The sequence below is a fragment of the Alternaria metachromatica genome (genome assembly GCF_023757995.1).
Source record: "Alternaria metachromatica strain BMP 0045 chromosome Unknown scaffold_28, whole genome shotgun sequence".
Classification (NCBI taxonomy): domain Eukaryota; kingdom Fungi; phylum Ascomycota; class Dothideomycetes; order Pleosporales; family Pleosporaceae; genus Alternaria; species Alternaria metachromatica.
Window position 1 is genome coordinate 189,092 of NW_026055519.1, and position 22,606 is coordinate 211,697.

At 52.7% G+C, this 22,606-nt stretch overlaps 5 protein-coding genes across 5 annotated transcripts; 1 reads left to right on the top strand and 4 right to left on the bottom strand.

The window, feature by feature from the left end:
* Positions 1-4,043: 4,043 nt before the first annotated feature.
* J4E83_008917 (uncharacterized protein) lies at positions 4,044-4,892 on the top strand (the record flags this gene model as incomplete). Its single annotated transcript, XM_049335810.1, has 1 exon — positions 4,044-4,892. One exon carries the CDS (start codon positions 4,044-4,046, stop codon positions 4,890-4,892), a length of 849 nt encoding a protein of 282 aa, XP_049185076.1.
* Positions 4,893-11,323: 6,431 nt separating this feature from the next.
* Positions 11,324-11,811, bottom strand: J4E83_008918 (uncharacterized protein; the record flags this gene model as incomplete). Its single annotated transcript, XM_049335811.1, has 2 exons — positions 11,324-11,784; positions 11,805-11,811. 2 exons carry the CDS (start codon positions 11,809-11,811, stop codon positions 11,324-11,326), a joined length of 468 nt encoding a protein of 155 aa, XP_049185077.1.
* A 1,011-nt stretch (positions 11,812-12,822) lies between these two features.
* J4E83_008919 (uncharacterized protein) lies at positions 12,823-14,073 on the bottom strand (the record flags this gene model as incomplete). The annotated part of the gene is made up of 2 exons (XM_049335812.1): positions 12,823-13,783; positions 13,838-14,073. The coding sequence occupies 2 exons, from the start codon at positions 14,071-14,073 to the stop codon at positions 12,823-12,825; spliced, it is 1,197 nt and encodes a 398-aa protein (XP_049185078.1).
* Positions 14,074-14,599: 526 nt separating this feature from the next.
* J4E83_008920 (uncharacterized protein) lies at positions 14,600-16,128 on the bottom strand (the record flags this gene model as incomplete). Its single annotated transcript, XM_049335813.1, has 4 exons — positions 14,600-15,163; positions 15,231-15,337; positions 15,397-15,996; positions 16,041-16,128. 4 exons carry the CDS (start codon positions 16,126-16,128, stop codon positions 14,600-14,602), a joined length of 1,359 nt encoding a protein of 452 aa, XP_049185079.1.
* Positions 16,129-18,089: 1,961 nt separating this feature from the next.
* Positions 18,090-22,186, bottom strand: J4E83_008921 (uncharacterized protein; the record flags this gene model as incomplete). The annotated part of the gene is made up of 2 exons (XM_049335814.1): positions 18,090-21,059; positions 21,698-22,186. The coding sequence occupies 2 exons, from the start codon at positions 22,184-22,186 to the stop codon at positions 18,090-18,092; spliced, it is 3,459 nt and encodes a 1,152-aa protein (XP_049185080.1).
* Between the last annotated feature and the right edge of the window lie 420 nt (positions 22,187-22,606).

A 22,606-nucleotide genomic window follows, 5' to 3' on the forward strand; every position in this document is an offset into this window, starting at 1 on the left:
GCTGCTTGTGTGTATACTATCCTTTTATCGCTAGTCGTCTGCAGTGTCAGCCTGGCCAAGTGTAAGATGAGACATGTCAAGACGCCGTCTGTTGAATGTGCTTCGATTTCGTCGTGTATGTCCAAGCAAGTGTTGATGTTACTCTCGGTACCTTGTCGCTGTTTGCATGGAACAGGGTGCTGTACATACGACACGTGGAGATGACCAATTCTTCGCCTGATTGTCAATGTCGCAACCCAAACGGCCATGTGCTCACACGATCCTCATCTGGTGCGGCATTGCCCGGACAGGGTCATGCTTTTCGATCAAGTGTGTCCAGAAACACAAGGCCTTGAACCTTGTGCCGCTCTGCACTGCTGACTATGCTTCTTCCCTGGTTCAGTCTCATGTCGAGCAAGTATGCAGGTTCAACCTTGCTTCACTACTGTCTGTTATTGCTTTCTCGGTCCGTTCCTGACAGCTGTTGAAGACCACTTTGCTAAGAGGAAGCAAATGTATATCGCATGAATGGCTGCGCCACCACCAGCACGCAATGCACTCAATACTGATGCGATAACTTATGCCTTCCTGATGTGTTTCTGTTTGCGCTAAACTCGCATTCGCATTCATGACTGCTTTTCGACCAAGACCCTAGATAGGCAAATGTGCATTGTGAGTTTTGCAACAGCAAGATGCTCAGGCCAATTATTATTGCCGGTGGCACATGCGACAAGAGTCAACATATGACCGGCTGATCGCGGGCGCAGAGTTGCGGTGATCGTCCCTGACTCGTTTCACGATGTTCTATTTTGGACATGGTCATAGGGCGGCCAATGATATTTGAACCACGACGTCTGTGCTATATCCGCTTGCACTTGCTTTTCGGTCGTTCCGGATCATGTCGCGGACAAACGTTATGTGGCAGGAGGCATGAGAAGACTTTGGCACTAGAAGATGGGCTGCCGTTTGGATCTTCGTTGGAAAAGGTAGCTCCCTGTTTGACTCCTTGTCGCGTGTCCCGCACGACGCGTAAACGGTCGAGCACGGCATCCGCCCGAGACTTTGCCAGGTGGTCGCAGCGGAATGCGAGTCAGACGTTTGTCGAACGAAGTGAAACCTTCTCGAAGCATGTTCGCCGTGGTCCTTGATCATTTCACGAAGCGCGGTGGTGGAGGTTGATGCGGAAGCCAGGGCCACCTGATGATCGCCATCCGTACCGAATGACGCACTCGTCTGGACAGTGATCGCACCAAAGCGGGCAAGTTGAACGACATTGGTTTCGTGACGCGATGGCTGTGTCCTGCAGAGCCATGCTGTGCGCCTTTGCAAAGCTTCCAGAAGATTGCAGTCTTCGGTGAGCACGTGAACAGGCATTCATGGCGCAATGTTCCGGACAGTCGCGCGCGCGGCGTATGGCGCGCCAGAGCGTGCAATTGAAGTGTCAGTGACAGCGCAAGGCGTGCTCTTAGCCTGAATAAACGGCCTGCGGCGGTGGGTAGCGTTTGCAGCGTGCCGTGTTGAAAAAATGACGGAAGGTTCGCGGCAAGAACCAGTGAGGTTTGCCGGCAGGAGCGACCGAGATGGCGCTAGAGCCCCACCGTACCGCACATGTAAGATTCGAGGAGTCGCAGCGTGGAGAAGGCATGGCGAGGTCGCGAGGTCGCGGCTTGAGTGAGTGTGCGTCAGTCCACGAGTTCGAAAGGGAAGGTCCCCATTCGCAGGATCAGGATCGACGAGTGAGGCTGATGGGTGAAGTGGCCCAAGGCAAGATCGACCACAGGCGAGAGATCCCTGCGCGTGGACGGGAACTTGCAGCGCTGCAGAGATGAAAGGACGGATCGAGTTTGGAGCCCGAGATAGCCCCTAAACCTTCTCACTCCCACCTGTCAGCACCTACCTACACGAGACACTGCCGGCCGTGAGGCTATCCAAGTTCGACATCCGTTTGGTGATTTGGCAGCAGGAGAGGGCGCCTCAAGAGCCGAAGGACGCCTGCGGCATGAAACATGGCGGAAACGCGCGCCTGAAGGTTAGTCTTCCCACGGTGCGTCGGGCCCCTTTGTCCTACAGCTCTTCACGCGTACTGGCGGACAAATGCCATGTGGCGCGTGGTCACTGTCTGCCGCCAAGCCCAGCTGGGTGAGAGGAGCAGTTCCTGGGCCAGCAGCCAGCTGCGACATTTGGCCGCTGTGGAGCCGCGGGGCGGGAATCGCCATCTGGTTGCGCCGAAGAGGAAGAAGAAGGAAGCCACGATGGAGTTGCTGGTTTTTGTCGTCGTGCTGGCGCTGACCGCGCCCTCGTATCGACGGCATCGAGTGGTCACGCATAGCAAACGCGATGCTGCCCTGCAGTGTGGCTGCCCAGACGCCTGCAGATCCACCATGGGCGATCCGTAACCATGGCAGACAGGGTACTGCTAGCCCCGCCCTGGCCATATCGGAAATCGGAGACTTCGCATGGTCGCTGTCATCCAGAGCTGGTAGAGTCGTCTTACTCGTCAGCCCTCGCTCGCCCGACCTGCAGCCACACCCACTTCTCAGGTACCCACCATTGTTTTCTCCTCTAGCTTCAACACCCTGGTCCAAGTATTTACAGTCTGTTCGCCGGCGTGGCTTGCGAACTACTTCCTTTTTGCTTCCCACACTGCCCGATGCTCTCCCAATGTAGCGCGACTGCATCACTTCCCGCCCACGTCTCTTTCTGCCCTCCTCCAGCCTGGCTACCATCGGCGACCACACCACCCTCCCCCACTTGCATCCCTGTGAGCATCTGCGCCAGCCGTGAACTGACGTCGAACTCACACGCCTCTTATAACAGAGCCTTTCACTTCATCCGTCGGTCCAGTGCAACCGATCCGATTACAATCTTAGCATCCGTCGCACTTTCAGTCCTGTCTCGGACCGAACGCTTCATTCGTCTCTGCATGTACTCCCGCTCGCCCAGTGCGCCCCAAGACACTGCATCGTGAAGAACGCCAGCGTACGTTTAGGCCGTTGAGCTACCGCAACGCAGACGTTAGATTGTTTGAGACCATCTCCTAGGCCGGCCACTACTCCGTCCGACTCGTTGGAACACTGATCTGTTTGCAAGGACTACCCTTCAAACATCTCACGCATAAGCGTCGCCTCACCACCAGCCCATCCCACACAGGGTTCTCCACGCCTGCATCTACCGGACAATTTCGCTGTCACCTAGTGGCTACGTGTTTAGCTGATCCACACGGCGCACACATTTTCTCCAACATTACCGCATCGGGAGGACCAATCCCGGACGTCTGAGCATTGCATTGCAGTCATCTTCCTGCAGGCGGAGCGAGGATATCCTGGTGGCTGGCCGAGGCTCTTGCGCGAGCTTCTTTTCCTGCATCATTGGGCTGCATTGGTCGCTCGTCGACGCGTCAGGGCCGTGTTTATATCCAAACCATCTGGACCTGGGAGCATCTCGTCTTCCAATTTCGGACGTCATACATCTACCACCATTGGCCCGCATCACCCATCAACTCTTTCTGGTCCTCTCACGCACCCCGCCCCAAACCGCATCTCTTCCATCAGTCCGCGCATACGTCGACTACACCTGCGCCTTCGCCTCTCCACCTCTTGCGCCGGCCCTCCACCACCTACATCCCGCAAGTCTGCAAGCTGGCCAATTACGCGACGCCGCCAGTCTCGCCCTCGGGGTACCGGGCTCTCGAACCCCCCTTCAGTCTGCAGTATAAAGGCGGGCTGGTTGGGATGGACAATGACCGCCGGCCACGGCATACTCCCTCAGGTTACGCAAGCCAGCAAGGCACGCTGCTTCCACCACAGGCATCGTATCCAGTGGTAAGCGCACCCGATCGCTTCAGGCAGCCGCCCTTGACAGCACCTGCCCCACCCACATCCGTCCCCTCTTCCGGAAGTCGCGCCAGCTCTCAGGGTTACGGTTACGCTTACGGTGAAGGTGCACAGTTTGGCTCGTCGATTCAGCCCTCTGCCGTAGCCTATGGCGCCCAGGACTATGCGGCCGACCAGCAACAACAGGCCCAGCGTGCGCCCCAGCAGTACTCGCCCTACGGCCAGAACATCATGTACAGCGTGCCGGGCGCCCAGGCCGCGGCGCAGCCTTCTTCGCAGTATGAGCCTGTGGAACAGTACCAGCAGAACAGGGACTCGGCTATACAGGTCCTGAGCACCGGCTTTGGCGTGGCACAACCCCAATACTATGAGAGCGGGCCCACGAGCGCACCTGCCTCTGCCATCGCGGCGCAAAACGTTCCTTCCCAGTATCCCTCATTAGGCTATTCCGCTCCCCAAGCTCAGGTCGGACGAGAAGCCCTTGCGCCCGCCTTCACTGCCGCTGGCATGACAGACCCCCATCAGGCGCCTTCCCAGGGCGGCTATTCCCAGGGCAACTACAGCGAGCCCCAGGCCAATAGCGGCAACGAGTACGACGACTTCTATCGAAACTACCAGAACGAGCTGAAGAAGACGTTTGAGCATGTCCGTGACGGCCGCCTCGCCGAAGCCGGCACACTGCTCCTCAGAATGTCCGACTGGCTGTTGCACTGGGCCGAGACTTTGGGTAAGTTCCCCGGTGTGCGCATTATCGAACGAGGAACTGAATTGACCGCAGCAGGCCTAGTACGCGACGACGAAACCTACTACCAACAGCGCCTGCAGCTGTGGGAAGAGTTCAACACCTGCTGGCTCTCCACGCTGCAGAAGCAGAAGACCATGACGCAGGAGATGACCACCACGGGCCAGCGACCGCAGCCTCCCAAATCACTCATCGATTGGGAATTCCTCGAGAAGATGGGCACTCAACTTGTCAAGAACTGCGACAGCATGGAGAAGCACGGCCTCGTTGACTACCAAATGGGAGTATGGGAAGAGGAAATCGTAGCGAGTCAGTACCACATTGCCTTCATTGCCTGATCACAATACTAACGTTGCGCAGTGTTGACTTCCTGCATGGACCTCCTCGAAGAAGTCGGCGCTGGTCCATCTGTACAACGACCCACCTCCACAGCGCGACGGCGATGATCTTAGCAAGTTCTAGTCGCGACGATCTTCCTCGTGGCTGATCGCAGTGCCGCTGCCGAGCGCCATCCTGTCAGCGCATTGACCCTCATCTCGAGAGGCTTGCTACAGACCGTCCATGCGCACGCTTATACCCGCACTACGCGCTCATCCAGCGCATTCGAGACGACATCACTTGCTTCTTTTTGTACATATACTGTTCTCAGGGTGTCTCGTATTGGTTTTCCTTCCACAGCCATTGGGACGCCGGGGAACATCGACCGCTTCTTGCGGAAGTCAATCTGCATCGGTTTTTCCTTCTGTCCAACACTTGCATCCATGGTTTTTCGCGGTCGTCGAGCATTATGGCTTTGAGTCACGTCTTCACATTTCTTTTTCAGCCTTTTCTCAGGCTATTCTCTTGTTCGTCTTTTGTGTTCGCATTGGGGAAAAGTGGGGAAGGGTTATGGTACGAACGCAATGGCACGCATGGTTCATGTTGACGACATGGATACGTGCATCTACGAGCATCTGTACTTGATTGCTTTTGCTATTGGGTTTTGATGCTGGAACAGATCATCCGGCGCGGGCGCTGAGGATATCTTACGGAGTGTATTATGACGCATGGGTTAATGAGGTGGAAGGACAATCGATAGAGCCGGCACGAATGCATGTGGATACCACCGGATCGTCCTTGCGCCCTCGCAGCTTCCGGTGAATTCGCAACGAAGACACTCGAAGTCTCGACCAGAGAACAACACCTCGTCTCCGCATTGGGCGGCAACGAGGCAGTTCTCCGAGCCTGAGGTGGTAGGGCGGGAACGACAACTGTCATCAACGGTCGGGTTCCCGGGTCCGATGCAACGACGTGGTTGGGCAGCAACTGTAGTATAGAATTTGTACTAGAATTACATGGCTTCATTGCAGACATCCTTGTTCCCGAGGTAAACTGAAGCGCTGTTCTGAAGGATTCTATATGGTGGAGTCGCTCTTCCAAGTTCTGGTCGTACCTTCCCTGGTCCGCAAGGGTATCCGTTCCTTCTCGCCTCACTTTACGCATCCCAACTCGACCCACAGGCGCCATTGCAGCCTCGCATGTTGACAAATGCGAAGGCATCCGCTGCACTTACTCATCATTCGACGCCTTGAGCCGATAAAGGGAAGGCGATCATGCACGGCGACTTGGCGACGCAGTGTTAGCGCCCCACGCATATTTTGAGGCTTGGGCCGTGTCAAAAGCAAGATCTGACCTCCAGCTGGAGCTACGGGAACAGAAAACCGGATCGACGCAGGCGCCACAATCATCGCTAACAAGCGCCTCTAGGTGATCACATCTTATCACAAGGACATTAAGACCTTGCAGCACATCATGGCGCATGCCGGCTATTGAACACTGACGGCGATCTTACGAGATCGGGATATAGGTGCAGCATCTCAATATTTGCAGCTACCCCGCCTGAGTAATTGACACTCGCAGTTTCATATTTTCATCTTCAAACAGGTCCGTTCGCAATTGGGACCAAGCCTTGCAGAGGACGCGGTGGCTATTATCGCGTGAAGCGCTGCCGTCGCACTGCCCCGCTTCCTTCAATATTCAATACTTTGCCCTGGTAATTGTTGATATGCCCTAGCATTGCGTGTGCCTTGCGCCCAGGGTACGCACCTGCTTTTGTGATGGGCTGAAGTCATCACTTTCGCGTCTTTTAGCCACCGGGACGCCTCGAGATCCAGCAACCAGATCAACCGCCAATGATTGCGCAGCCGAGGACCCTGATAGCGGGAGACGACCGGCTCGTCTCCCTGGCCCTGGGAGCACATCAGCTCCTCAATTGTACATGAACGCCGAAGAAGCAGCGAGTGTGGACGCCTTCGATCCTGCAGCCACCTTTCGCATCTCGCGATGCAGCTTCATTGCATTCGGCTGCACAACTCTCCGCAAGCCCCAAGCGGCATACTTCCTGCATGCTCAACACGGACACACCCTGGTCGATCGAGCGCATGAGGCTGCCTATCACGCGTGATGCAAGAGTGGGATCATTGGAAGAACATACCCCCTCTGTCGAGATAGACATACGCCCATCTGACTCGTAATTTCATCACGATAGCGCCAGGGGAAACTCAGAAAATGCGATCTTTCCGGCTTCTCGAACACATGGCTACGCAAGGGGGTGTGGAACCCTGCACCATCGCGAGCTGTCAATGCAATTACCCATCAGAACATGCTACCTTGTACAGGCCCAATGAGCTGGTAACCATACCGCACTCCTGCTTTGCTGCGCATGATCGCTGCAGAAACGACGGCCGCTTCGCTCAGCCGACACTGTTCTACCCTCCGCTGTCCGTCTGACCACCCAGCCATATTACAAACGACCACGACATGTCGATCGCGGGTTGTTGAGAGACAACAACACCATAGTCATATTTCGTATACGTCGCACGGGCCGCGATATCAATAGGTGATCGGCGGCCACCTACAGATTGACATGCGCCTCTGGCGATCCAGGTTCGGAAACTATAAGCTCTGACATATTGGCGTGGCAGCCACCAGGCACAAATCTTCGCTGGTGTCGTACCCGGTTCTGCAGGTGGAGGAGGCGTGCGTTCGGGAAGTCGCATGTTGTACCCGCGTCGCCACATTGCGGTATCCACAAAACTCTCGTTCAGTCAGCAATACGAGACGCTGGAGGCACACTCAGTCACACTGATCGTGTCAGCAGCGTGAGCCAATGGTGTATTTCGACGACACGATGTATGTGTAAAAGAAAGTGAGAACTAATGTCACGTCTCCGGAGTGTGATGTATTCGTTCTGAGTAACACGGTTTCCACATCGTCACACCCGAACGAACTTTTGCTTTTTAGCTAGTCGCTCCATCTAAGTTCTCGGTCATGAGAGCAATTTGGAACTCCAACAGAGCTCCCAGGCTACATACCGGCGATAACATCAGCGCGGCGCGAGTGATCGCGCCTGACCAACACCGAAGACATTCATATCAATTCCATGTGTTTAGAGTCTATCGTTCCACGTCAAGACGTTGCCAAGTACATCCTGCCAAGTCCATGAAATCAATATGAATACGACTCTTTCAACCCCTTCCCCCGTTTCTCATCTATTATCAACACTTCGTGCTTTCTCTCCAAAATCAACACGATCCTCTTACATGTGTGTTCTGCTCGCTGTCTCCAAAAAACGCTAGCCCGCAACATATGTTCGTTTCGGCAACGTGGACAGCCAAAAAGAGGGAATCAATATCCCATGAGAACCGGGGTTCGACTTCTTGTTCACTGGACTACTTCAAACTTGCCATTCCAACAAACCATGTCGTTGCCGGCTTCGATCAAAAACTCGACTAAAACGATTTCATGTCTTTCCCGGTCGCTGTGCCTGCATTGTAACCACAAACAAAACTGTAAACCCAGTTGTACCTTCGACAGCCACTAGCATAGCTGGTGTGTATATAAACACCTCAACCGTTGCATCTCTTTCCTTTCTCTTACCACAACATTGTCCACCTATTATCCATCAAATGTGGCATCGTACATTGTCATGTTGCCTCTGCGCTGTCTCTCAAAATCATCATGACTTGGTTTCATGAAACTGTTTCTGTGGTAGCTTTCTCAAAACCAAAATCTCTGCTGTCCCTACCATGATCAGCAGAACTCGGAGAACGTCCCAAGAGCGTGTGTCTAGAATTGGCGGCGCCAGAGAATGCAGCAGAAACTACAGGCATGTGTGCAGCGGGATTTCTCATTGATTGCTCAGATATCGAGAATACCACAATATCTTCGCATATGTTGTTGCGCTGTGTCTGGATATGGGTTAGTTCGGGGCTACCAGAGAGCATGTGTATAAAGTCTTGCGAGTCTGACACCTCTCTATTCTTCCAAACAACACTTCAAAGTTGGCTTTTCCAAACAGGTCGTGCAGCTGCGCCATGAGAAGATCGCCCTGCCCCAGAAACAATAGCATGTCACAAAATGTTCTCCCTTGTCCGCCTTCGTTTCACTCACTAGAGTCAGTGACGGCCTCATAAAGTTCGATACTTATCCTACCTTCTATTGTCTTAAACTACGCTTCAAAGTCTGCTCTTCGAAGTACAGTTCACAACAAAACATGTGCTGCTGCCTTCTCTAAAGTCACGCCCGGGGTTCTCATGTGTGCGCTCTTTTCCTTTTCTCCTTAAACATAGCATGCCTGACTCATGCGGAGTGTCGACACACCAAAACTCCTACGAGAACCGTAACATGACGGAAGTGGCTGTACAAACAATGTCCCATTTGTTCTAATGTCCTCCAGCGTGTTGCGCACATGACCTAGCGCATAGCGATCAAAACTCAAAAGATATCGAGCCCATGAAGACGGGCTGTCGCGAAACCCATGAATTGGAGGTTACGCCCCTCCGCTACTTAGCTTTGGAAGCTCTCCAAAAACTACCCACGAGATGATCATGTGAGCACACCAAGTTGCCACATCCACAATTCATGTTTCGCGAAGAGAGGGCTCTGGCTGGAGACAGCTATATAAGCTCGCCTGAATCGCTTCTTCCTTCCTTATCTACCAACATACCTGGGAGTCTACTTTCCAAAACGACTTGAAAGCGCGACATGTGGCTTTTGCTTTCTCCCAAAAACAGTCTATAGACCTATATATGTCGGCAGCTCCTCTCCAAATCAGAGCACACGAGCTACACATGGGCTGAGAAGGATCTCTTTTGCTTCTGACTGGTTCTTTGAATTCCACACCTCCTCTAAAACAACGACACAACGAACGAATGCTCCGACCGTCAGCCGCTTAAAAGGGAATTCCAAAGTGGGAGTGTCAACTTGGAGCGCGTTCACATTTCCGTCTACCCAAAATCTGCATGGATAGAATACGATGATCGCAAATGGTATATGAAAACATTCTTGATCGTAAGACCGAGGACATCTTCCTCTACTCCTGTATCTAAAACATGACCCCAAAGAACCATGTGTCCGCCCTCTTATTCCGATCAAAACCCAACCAAGAATACCCAATGTCGCGCCTGTTCGCCTGAAAAACACTGCGGTAGGAACTTTATGTGCAGCTTTGCCGCTCCGGGGTCGTGGATGTCGACATGGTTAATTTCATCACTAGCGCAGAATGGTATATAAGCACACTTCCTGCGAGAAGGAAGCAAGACACCTTTCCACACTCTGATATCAAAACTTCAAACAAAACATGGCATGTGGCTTTCCTCTTTTTTTCGACCAAAATTTCGACTAGAGACTGCCATGTCGCGTCGACTCTCCTCTCTTTTCCAAAATTTCATTCGCTGAACACATGTCTCGGCACGACGCGCTCTATAAATACATCTACGCCAAAATGGAGAGACGACACCTTTACCTGCTTCTGCTGTTAAAAAATGAGAGACTGAAGAAATACATGTGCCTGCCTTCCTCTTTCCATCCAAAACAGACGTAGCATTCTGTCATGTTGACCGGCATCTTCTCTTCGTCTAAAAGCGAGCATCTCGCGCTCATGTCTCCTCAGTCTCGGGTTCCAAAAGGTTGTCTCGCCTCTCGAAAGTGTCTGCGCTGCTCTTCTGACCCGATCCACGTCGTCTATAAATTGACTCTCTACTCTGCTCAAATATTCCATTACCACCGCTTCCTTTACCAAAACTTAAAGGCATTGAATACATGACCTGTGGTTGGGCAATTCTCAAAACATCATGAAAGAGAAAGAATGTCGGTGGCGAGATGAGGTTGTCATTCCCAAATTGCCGCTGTAACAGTAGTATGGTTTCCACGGGGTTCATCAAAAGACAGAAACTTTCGGACCCATGTTTCGCTCACAAGACTGAACATCGTCATGGAAAGGCACATGCGAGCGAAGACGAATAAAGCCACGAAGGTAGCATCATGCTATAGTCTATAAAAGGGATCTTTTGTATGTTCTAGGAGCCTTCTCCTTCATCTCTACAGTGAACACCGAGTTTACCAAAACAGTACTTGAAGCCCTCCATGATTGCTGAGCTGCTTTCTGAGAACCATCAGTACCATGCTTCGTATAGATGGTACTTTGGAGGGCTCCGGCTAAGTATATACATGACGATGATCTTCATCATCGTGACGTTGTTCGTGGGTGCCCGCGTACGTAGCACGTATCCCACCAAAACCCCGGCTAGCGTATGTCGCCGATATTTGCGGCTCTGAATATGTAGCGTCGTCGTTCGTCGCGTTATTTCACCCATGGTGTTCGTATGAGAAGGCCGCATAGTTATCCGCTTATCGATGCTTGGAGCATGCCGCAGTGATGTCGTGATGGTGCGCTCAGTATGGCGTATATTGGCAGGCACAAGTGAAGTCGTATCTTCGGTCGTCCGCTTCACCTGCCATCGACCTCAAAAGCCCTCACAAACCACGCATGTCGTCCGCTTCCCACGAGCCTGGCAGAGATCCGTGGCATATCGTTCTCCTCAACACTCCTCTCTTCTTCAGTCAGCGGGTCTGACCACTCTAGCCACGCCTTATCTTTCAAACAGGCACCCCATGCCAAACTCTTGCTCGTAAACATCCCAATGCAGTACGCACTCTGCGGCCCTTCGTGAAGCGCCAGGAACACGGCATCCTTGCTGACGTTTTCCTTGTCGAGATCCTGTTGACTATCAAACCGCGGCGCAGGCTGACTGAGCGGGTGCGGAATATCCAGCCTCATAACCCCATCGTCGAACTTCTTGCTAGCCCTATCCCCTGGCACCACAGCCGTAACACCCACACTCTGTATAGCGTGCGAAACAATCTTGATGCGACCCGTCGGACTCAGGTACTCGCTTCCATCCAGCAACCCTTCTCTTGAAAACGTATACGCGCCATGTCGAAAAGCAGCCGCCGTGACAGTATCGATACTCGAGTACACGCCCAAAAACTGACTCGGCTGCGTATTATACGGATAAGGATCGTATTCCAACGCAAAGAGACTAACAGGCGGCCTAACCACCCCAATAACACTCTGCGGCCTAGATTTCTGCAACTTATTGCGCGGGCGCTCTTTTCTTTCATGTAGCGACTGTATTTTGGGTGGTTTGTGTAGTTTGCCGTGGGGTTTGCGTATAGTAGCGTTCATGGTGGGGTCGCTGGACGAGCGTCTGTAGCTGCTGCGGCGCCTCTTCGTCTCCGCCCGCTCTTCGTATTTAACTTTCGCATAGTTGCATATTGTGCCCAAATCTCCGAATTGGAAAGAGGCCATGATGGCGATGTTTGATGATGGGCGTCGATTGCCGTGTTAGCCGGTCGCCCCGGAGAACGAGTGGTGAGGAGAACCGGCAGAAGGAAACAACGAAACGAACGAGCGAGCGTAGGAAAAGGATGTTTTGTGAGCAATGGGAGGAGTTATAGGTGTCGCGATCTTATTCATCTGTTACTGCTGCTGTTTGCTTACTTGGCACCGCCCGCTATGTGGCACGTTTCATGTTACGAGCGAGGATTAGGCATGCAGCGTGGTTGTTGGCACGGTCGTGTTATTGGTATGACATGCGTCATCGGCGGAGTGACACACGCACAGCCTCGACGCTAGCTGCTTACGGCCCTACGAATAAATCCTTACTCGGTCCCAAACTTGACGGCCTCGACCATCATGATCCCCGCATGGGCCTTGAAGAGTGAGGCAGCGACGTCGAGACTATACAAGGTGCCATGTTAGCTGTTCTGCAAATTGGCCGAACTCTACCGTGGCAACTGTGAACGGGCGACACGAACAATCGCAGTCATCAGCTTATCGTCAATGCTACTAGGTTTGACACGATCTCAGGCTAAACCCGTTGAACCGCTTGCACATCGTTTTTCCTATCTTTCATGACAATCATTGACTTCACCGCCACGACCAACTCATTTCCAAGCAATCTTGACCCACTCCTCGACATCTGCCCACAGCGTCTCGGGCCTCTCCAATGCTGCAAAATGCCCGCCCTTCTCGTGCGCCCTGAAAAACGCCAGATTCGCTGTCCTCGCCGCCCAGGCCTGCGGAACAGGCGAAAGCTCATATGGGAAGTAGCTGTATCCCGACGGCTTGTCCACATATTTGACTTTCTTGCCCTCTCGGTACGTGTAGATTGACGTCGGGTAGCAGCCAGTAAGCCAGTACAGGGTAATATCGGACAAGATTGTGTTGACGGAAGGCGTGGTGGACGGATCAGTCCACGCCATGAACTTCTCACCGATCCACGCCAGTTGCGCCATAGGGGAACTGGACAGTACGAGGCCAATGGTGGAAGGCTTGGTGCCGTGTTCAACTGCATAGGCCTTGCCTACTTCCATGAACTCATTCATCCTCTCAAGACCTTTCTTCTCCGCTGCACTGAGCTCGTCCTCAGGTGAAGAGTAGGATTTGATGTCGACTGCGTGCATGAAGTTGAGATGCATGCCTTTGCACTCGGCGTACGTAGATGCCAGCTCTCGCGCGATCCAAGCGCCGATATCACCGCCCTGGACGAGGTATCCTGATGCGCCAAATCCGAGGGAGAGAAGCAGCTTGTGCATGATCCGGGATGTGTCCGCAACCTTCCAGTCTTGATCCAGTGGTGGGTCAGACGACAGAGCGAAGCCGGGGAGAGATGGTACAATGATGTGGTAAGGGAGGGTGTCTGGCGTGTACTTCTTGCTCAAAACTTCCATGAGAGGTAGGAACTCCAAGAATGAGCCAGGCCATCCGTGGAAGAAAGCGATTGGAATAGCGTCTGACTTGTTGGAGAACAATGCGGCGAAGTGGACGTCATAGCTGCTACCGCCATCGTCTTTGATGGTGGTCTTGAAGTTGGGGTGAGAGTTGATGCGGTCTTCTTCCTTGCGCCTGTAACGTGTCAGTGCAACCATTCCTTTTCAACTCTTTGTTGCGCCTTCGTACCAGTCAAACTTCCCCATCCATTCTTTCTTCGCATCAATGATCCACTGCCGGCTGATCCCAAACTGGCCATGGCTTCCCGCATTCTGCTTGTTCTCATACGTCTCTTTCGCAACCGGACTCAGCTTGAGCAGAGTCTTGAAGTCCTGCAACTTCTGTTCCTCAACATGCAGCTCGAAGGGTGTGGGCTGTTGTTGCGCGCCTGCTGGTACGGTGCTGAAGGGTTTAGCTGACGTCATGTTTGCTATTGGTCACTGTCCACGATCGCGATTGTAAGACCAGGCGAGTACTGAACGACCGTTTGAGAATGGCAGCTCTGGTAGCAGCCTTATATCGTCGTTGTGATGTCGGAGGTATAGCCGGAGAGCTTACAAATGCTGGATAGCTGGCGTGAGGTGATGCAGCTGCTACCTAGGTATACACGCGCTAATTCCGAGTTGGGAAGTCGCTATCCTACCTCATTCAGGACATGATCTGCATGCTTATGTCATGAGACGCCCTCTCATAGGTTACAGTGTATACACATTGCAGACACGGCATTACAAATGCCTGCAGATCATAATATACACGCGTGTGGTGCTGCAGGTTTGGGGTCGAACAGCTTTCTTGATCCAAAATCACGCGTCGCTGGCAAGCGTAGAACCACTCCACTCCGGATTCTCGTCGGTGATAGTCGGTGATGAAGCGTTGAGTGCACATTCAGTATCAATGCCCCAGTTCGCGCAATACAATGAAGTGTGAAATGCTTTGAATTAAGAAATAAAACTATTCGCTCATAATCAGCCAGGCGCCTCCACCAAAGAACACCGCGAATACCATGAGAGTGAGAATCGCAGCGCCGGCCTTGTCCCCTGTCGTGATAGAGTCATGCTCAACACGCACAGGTCCCACATCACTTCCTGCAGTAGGATCGTTCTCACTGATTCCACCATTATCAAGTCCAACCGGACCAGAGACTTGATCAACAAGCAGATTCTGCATGACCTCTAATGCAGACATTTGCTCTCCAACGCCCACCTCCTTGTCGTTTCCACCTTGCCACCACCTAAGACCGCAACCACCTTTTCCGGGGCCACATTGTTGCGCAGCTGCCACGGCAGAGGCACGGAGTTTCGGCATGATGCGGTCGCGGGTCCAGGGAGCGGCTAGCATCGACCAGCCCATCCAGCGGGCGAGGTAGGCTTTGAAGGATCGTTGATCGTGGTCGCATAGTCCATTGCGTTCGCAGGCCATTTCGATCATGACGTCTGGGGCTCCTTGCTGATTGAAGAAGATGTCGGTACCGTTGATAACACCGCCTAGGCGCTCTCGCCATCTGCCTGCTCGTTCCTTTGTTGCGTTAGAATGAGGGTGGAGTTAGATCAGGTTCAAGAAGCCTTACCGTATCACCCTTTGCTTCTGACATGTTCCACAAGGCTGCGGCACCCGCCATGTGGATTCCAGCGTTGTAGGTCCATTGGATGTGGTTCTTTTCCGTGCAGTTTTGTCTCTCGCTGGTACCATCTAGGAAAGGTACATATTAGCACGTACCTCATCTGATACATATTCAGGAGCATCCTTACCAAAGAAATGGTAATCTGTGCTGATGAGACCAACACTGTACTGCCAATCCCATGCCTTCTCGGCCCACTCAACATACGTCTCGTTGCCTGTGTATTTTGCCAGCCTTGCTGCGATGTTGAAAAAGCATCCGTTGGAGATTGTGTTCTTGTAGTCGAATCCGGGGTTAAATCGGAAAATTTGCCAGTTGAGTCCACCGCCGCATGTTTCGGGATTCCAACGCGGTACCTGTGTGTTGAATACGGCGATGGCGAGTGACAACCACGACATTTCTCCTTCGACATCTGGAAGCTTGTTTTCCGCTGCTGACATGGCAGCCATTCCCCAGAAAGCCTGATCGTCGTTTCCTAGTGTTTTTGTCTGGTTCTCTGGCATAAAGGCTCTTGGGATACCGATCTGGTGCACCATCGCTTGCTGTACAATCTTGTTGTATGTGTCGTCGCCGGTGTAGTACCAGTAGTCGATGAACGAGTTCATCATGGCTCCGCATAGCCACCAGTAGTATGGGTCTGGCAAGTTTCCAGGTACATCACCGGGTTTGTCGCCAGTGTACCATTCTCTTAAGCCCGCCGCAACAACTTTTGTCGCATCCTTAATAGAGGCTATTTGTGTTAGTGTGGTCCGAAAACAGTTGCAGTGAGCGCACCTGGATCGTCAACATTGAACTCCAGCTGCGCAGTGGCGAATGAGGAAAGCAGGCCGACTGCTGCAAAAACAAGGTTCGAAGGTCTCATGGCGGAAGCTCCGGGGTATCACTGGAAAGAAAGGTGTTGGGTATTCGGCATGCGTGGATTAACGAGTGCGCCTGAGGCACTACACAGCGAGCGACGTGAAGCGGAGCCTGAGGTTGGTATGGAGGAAGCGAGGGAAAACGAGAGAACGAATATTCTAGGATGGCGAGTCGTGATGTTATGAAACCCCTTCGGCCGTCAGCCAAGTAACGGCGTTGAGCCGCAGCAGTAGCTGGGCGACAGTGCAACGCTTGGTAGTCATCCTTCGGTGTTGGTACGAGGCTAGGGTTGGGTCGTTTAAACTCGTTAAAATGACTACGAAACTCACGATTGGCTTGGCCATCTAGTCTGGCCCTTCAGGCCCTCCCCTATCATTGATTGCGCGCAGGTCCCGGTTGTCGTTGTACATAGGGGCTGGTGTGCGTAATGCAAGTCGCCAAGTTTGAAGATGGCATTGGCGGCGCTTGGAAATGTCTTGGGCGCCGAGGACTTAGGCCGTCACTACAGCAGCAAGTCTTCCGCGACGTCCGGGTGGCTGCACTTGGATCAAGGCAGTGGCATCGGTTCCTGCGTCAAGGATGATGCGGGGAAGATCAGATGCTTTTCTCCACTCGTCATTGGAGTTGCGCTGTTCGGATGATCGGGTGGGATGCGTGCTGCTAGGGTCTTGGTGTAGCCGCGTATCCGAAACGGCCATACCCGCATACGAGAGAAGATGCATTTCTTTCGAAATCAAGGATTTGCATCGTCGAGATGACAGCTCGAAGCATGCGCGATCTAGAGTAGCGTTGTGGATGGCGGGGAAGCCCTCACTAACGGTCAGATTGCCCGTCATCTCACACCGCTCTACAAGTCACCGATTTGGTGTTTCGCGATCCGATTAGGTTTCTGACATCCTCGTACCTCACTGCGCGCACATTGAGCGCGCGTGTGCTAACGAAATGTCGTCGGCGAAATTCAAAACAACCTCCAACACCATTGACACGGATTCTACCGTGACACTTCATGCGCACACCAACCCTCAAATCTCCTCGAATCGTCGCTGGAAATACCACGCTGTCCTTCTCCGTGGATGCAGAAACCTCGACAAGACGGCCATCTTTGTGACCGCCGTAGTCCTCTTCATCATGTCGCATCTTTGAGCGACAAGTCCTCCTCGCAATTGCAATGGCTGTGTACCTTGCTCTCTTATGTCTGAACCCTTGGTCCAAGGGGTGTTTTGCTGTGTGTCCGTTCAATCTTTGGTGTAGGCAGACAAACCGATATCCTCTTCAACGGAGCCTTTGGCCCGGGAAAGCAGTTTTGTCGTATGTCTGCTCACTCGTTGGTGGAGACACACAGATCGATCTTCTTAGTCGCCGAGCCTTTGACCTGGCGGAACGATCTTTGCTTTCTTCCTTTGCTCTCTGGCTCAGGCAAATAAAGTAATATTTTCTACAATTTGGCCTTTTGGCCAGGAAAGTGTATTCGCTGTGCGTCTGCGCACTCTTTGGTGGACACAGGCGAAGTGTTGTTCTGATCTACTAGATCTTTGATCTAGCAGAACGATATCTGCTTTCTTCCTTGGCTCGTTGGCGAAGGCAGGCAAATTGTCGGCATGTTTAACAGTCCGGTCTGGGCTCGGAGGTGGCTATCTTGCCGATCTCTGGTCGGAATGGGACCATCGTCATCGTGAGGATGAAGAGAAGCTGTAAACCGGTGCGAAGAAACCGAAGAAGAAGGCGAAGACCTGAGTTTCGTGGCTTATTTGACTGCGTCACGCGGCCGACGGCGATGTGGTTATTGAAAGCCTCTACGCGCGTGTATAGTGGGTGCTCGTTGAGCTCGCCATCCCCGAAAGAGTCGTCATGCTCCTCCGATTCTGCGTTCGGCTTCACGAAGCTCTCTCTTTGGGGGCTCGAGGTTGTTATTTCGTGATCCCGGCTATCATGTACTCTTCTCGCTCTTTGAATGCGGGTGTACCGTCAAAGTTTGGCCACATCGAACCGTGCTGGCTCACTCAGTCCGTTGATGTTGATGTTTGTGGGGCTGCTTTGTCGTTGAGACTTGAGCCAGTCATCTACCGTTAGATCAAAGTGCGGTAGGTGATGGACTGTGTCGCGCTGGCTGAACGTCAAGGGCCAAATCGCAGCTAAGTTCACATGAGCAGAACTGCCAGTTCCGATACCATCGAGTGGTCCTGAGTTCTCGGTAGGCACAGCCTTTGACTGAACAGTACGTACAGCGGGACTAGATAGACGGTAGCCGACCTTCTGGTCTTCCGCATCAATGCCTACTGCTGCAACAGCCAATGAACATAGCTCATGCAGGAGCCTATCGTGATCTGCAAAGATGGACCCGAGACTAGCCATCGAAGGGTCGACGAGTGGAACGTCTGGTAACTTCGCCGCCTCGATTGAAGTGTGTTCCGGCATATCGACTGATTCAGGCAAGAACTCGAAGTCGAACATATTCGAAAAGCATGTCTCATCAACTTCCACCTGGAGTTGCGGCGCGACATCAGGAAGCTTAGCCTCAGTCTGCTCGAAGTCTGGGAAGACCTGCGAGAAAACGTCTTCGGCCCAATCCTCTTGTAGAGGGTTTATGTCTAGTGTGAGCTTGATGGGTTTCCCATCATCATCGACCGTGGGTACAACGTAATCATCGTCGTCATCTTCCTCATCTTGAGGGCCCAGAAGGCAATCTACCTCAGCCCACCAATCGAACTCATACTGATCGGTCTCTGCGACGATCTTCGTATGTACCGCTTCGAAGAACTTCTTGTCGTTTTGAGGCAACCCGGTCAGCTCGAGCGGCCACCCGTATCCATCGAGCATGTACTCTTCTGCCATCTCGGTATCGATGGCAAGCTCGTCTTCGGAGAAATGCGAGTGCGTCAACGACGGAGTCGAACCGAAACTGGATGCGGAATCGCTATCTGCATTATCCAGAGTCCACTGACCTGCTAAATACGGCTCGAGCATGCCAACTGCTTCCTCAAACGTTGCAGGCTTGCTCTCGTCATTCTCGTCAACGTTAAGAAGCACGCAGTTGACATCGAAGAGGCGGCCATTCGAGAAATTGGTAAGTCTAGTGAATATGTCATCGACAGAGAGATCTGAACTTCGTGCGAGGACGTATTTCTCCGCGAAGTCTCGAACGGTGTAGGTTGGGAACCGAGTACCGTATTCCTTTGTTGGGAGACCGGCGGTTTGGCCACCTTGGTTGGGTTGCTCATCGTCTGAACGGGAAGGTTCCTTTTGTTCCCTGGAAGTAGTGTCGCTGAGTGTCTCCCCTCTACCAGGGTTTGAAGTTTCTTTCCAAAAGTTCTCGATAAGCTTAGCAACCATAAGCTCATCAATGACCATGGTCAACCGAGTAGAGTATTCTTGGTCTTCTGACTTCGCTTCGACAGCTGCTTGGGTCTCCCATTCAGTACCCTCTACCTTTATAGAGCCTTCGAGATCAGACTTAGGAGGTTGCTCAGCATGTTGAGTGAGGATGATGGGTCTCTCTGATGAGGAATGATCGCAGCCGACAGCCGTAGTACCAAAAGCAGTCGAGATAGACTTTGTATCTTTGCCAGTTAGTACTGCGGGCTTTGGTGTGTGTTCGGCCCAAGATGATTTGGGTAGTTCAGGCGTTTGAGTGGCCATGCACGTCCCGGAAGCAGTGTGTTCATCGAGTTTCGGTATGTAGACAGAGATTGGTGCGTCAAAGGTGCTCTTAGCGAAGCCAAAGTTAAAAGTCGGTGTATCGGGGAGCTGCAAATTTGGAGCGGACTGTAGTAGCATGGACGTAGGATGGGCACTGACAATCCTCGAAGCGGTGTTACTAAACTTGAAGCCACCAAACGATGTAGGAGGCTTCTCTGGCTCCGATTCAGGTAGCTTAAATATGTTGGTGTCGGTTGGCGACAAGGTAGCAGCCGACGGTGTGGCGACTTCGGAAGCTGGAATAGTCTTCTCAGTCAGATGGGCTAATTCGAAGTTCTTCCGCGTAGTCTGAGACTTTGGGAGGAGCTTGGGACGACGAGTGCCAGATTCGAGTACTGGAGTATGAGGAGTTGATGGCTTGGAATCAGTGAACTCGGAAAGCACCGACGTGTTCTCCTCGCGAACTGGCGGCAGTGCAACCGGCAGACCCAGAGCCATGCGCGTGGCCACGTCGAGATCTACCAACTTCTCGGAGAAGTCTTCATAGTTTTCGGACAAGTCGCACAGAGTCTTGTCCCACCCAGTTGTTTCAATCTCGTCGATGAGTTGAACGTACTGGTAGGTCTGCCAGATCCCAGACCATGGTTTAGAAGTTTCATTAGTGACATCGCGACTCTCCAAGGCCAGGAGGCGAGCAGCGCGCTCGGGCGCTGGTAGCCACGGAAGGATATCCAAGAAAGCGGCGTTCCAGAAGTGCCACTGGGTAGTGGAAACGTGAGCAGGGACGTTGAGTGTCGCAGCCGCCTCGACCGTAGCCTTCAACGCCAGCCAGCTGTCCAACTTCTTTGCTTCCTGGCGGTCGTTATATACGCGCCGAAGCCGCGTCTTGATGTTTTCTCCAGGATGGATGGCAGACGTCTTCTTCTGCGTCTTCTTCGAGATAGCGGCCACCTGTTCCGTAGCGACAATGATGGGTGCGCCGATGGACCCTTCAATAGGTCGAACTGCTGCAGCCTCGATCGATTCAAGGTGATCATCGTCATCGTCTACGAGGTAATCGGCGCAGTCATACTCCATCTTATCCCAAATGAAACGATTCGTCGAGTCCTTGGTGAGAAGGGGGTTCGCAAATGGTCGATTTGACTCTTGACAGTGAGAGGGGTCGAGGAAGAGGTAGACCATGTTGTAGAATCCGGCGTAGCGCTGGATGTCACCCGGATGTTCGGTAACCATCATATGAAGGGCGGCGTCCTCTAGAAAGACTGACGCGCTCTTTTTGTACTTGCGTAAGGCAGTGGCCTTGACTTCTCCTAGCAGAACGCTTGACGACGGTAGTGGGCGGCTCGACATCGTAGTAGCTATTGGTAATGCGCGTGAGTATGTAACAATGACGTGGCAAACGGATCGATTGCCTCTGGTGTATTGCGTGTGAGTAGAGAGTGTAGTGCAAGCGGCTGGAGGCTGTATCGAGTGGGGGTAGTAAGGCGGAGCACGGACCTTCAGTGAAAGTTCGGACTGGAAGGAGACCTGCCTTAACGCGAAGGGGAAAGCCGCGAGGTTCTGGAATGAGTGGGCAAGAGCGAGCTGAGTGGCGTTTTCAGAATGCGAAGAAGGCGTAAGATCAACTCAGGGAAGAAGGTCAAGAGACAGTATCGAAAAGAAGGTCAAGAAGCATAGGCGCCAAGGCGGGGGTGGGTGTAGGGAAGACACGTGCCTTGGGATACTGCCCAGATGGGAAGGAGAGACACTCAATGAAACAAGGACCTGTTTCTGCTTCGCTGTTCTGATCATAAACTCTCCGAAGAGCAATAGTACAGGAGCGTACAGAGGAAGATACGTCGGTGACATTGGGGTATTGATGATAGGAAAATTGACTGGGTATAGGAGGGGGAAGTGCGCGTACTTCATCGCTGTTATCCTCAACAATCTGCGTCCACCCTCTTTTGGTCGACCATCCACTTCCGGAAAGCTCGTGCCTTACTTCGTGCGCCTATACATGCCGTCGCATCCAGATGGCTAGCAATAGAGAACGCTTCTACGATACGTAGTGCCGCCACCTCATCGACTTCATCGAAAGGTATCAAGTCCAGAAATTGCCGTAGCGTAATGGAGCCCAGCTTGACTTGCGACTGGACAATGTAATCGACGCTAGTAACGTCCATGAGGCTCAGTGTTGTGCGCATAACTAGATCCCACCCCTGACCAGCAGAACATTGTTGAGCGTAGAGCTGCTCTGATGCTGCCAGTTGTACGAATGCCCGAGCAATCGCATCTTTGGTAGCAGTATGGTTTGGTGTAGTTTCCAGTGTTTCTAGGAAGTCGTCTAGCGAGCCAGTTCCTATGAATGTATGCCGGTGCTTGTACTCTAGATCCCGTTCTTCTGGAGTCAATGCGTCTAGGCTGGTGGTATAGTAAGCGGTCTCCATGCCAGACGCTCGCTTTGTACAACTTTTGACACCGGACTTTCCAAATGGCTGGGTGGCGGTGGCCTGGCTTGCGTGTGTGTTGACTGGAAGGTTCAGAGAGACCTTCCGACGGTGTCTTATTTCAGGGGAGTTATCTGTGGTTTCCTTGGAGGAATTTGCCCTAAACAACAGCAGTCCATCGTTGGTTCTTGATCTTGACCGAAGCGGGATTTGAGGCGTTTCAGTAACGTCGAAGCTTGATTGAGAAGAGACGTATCGACGATGCCGAAGAGGGCGTTTAGCGACAGGATCGATTTCGTGCTCTGGCATTTGGGGAGTCCAGGTGACTGACACTCCTTCCATCGATGCGTCGTTACAAGCTATGTACGCATTGATGTCTTCATCGCATCCTAGCTGGCTGGGTGTGCATACAGGCGCGTC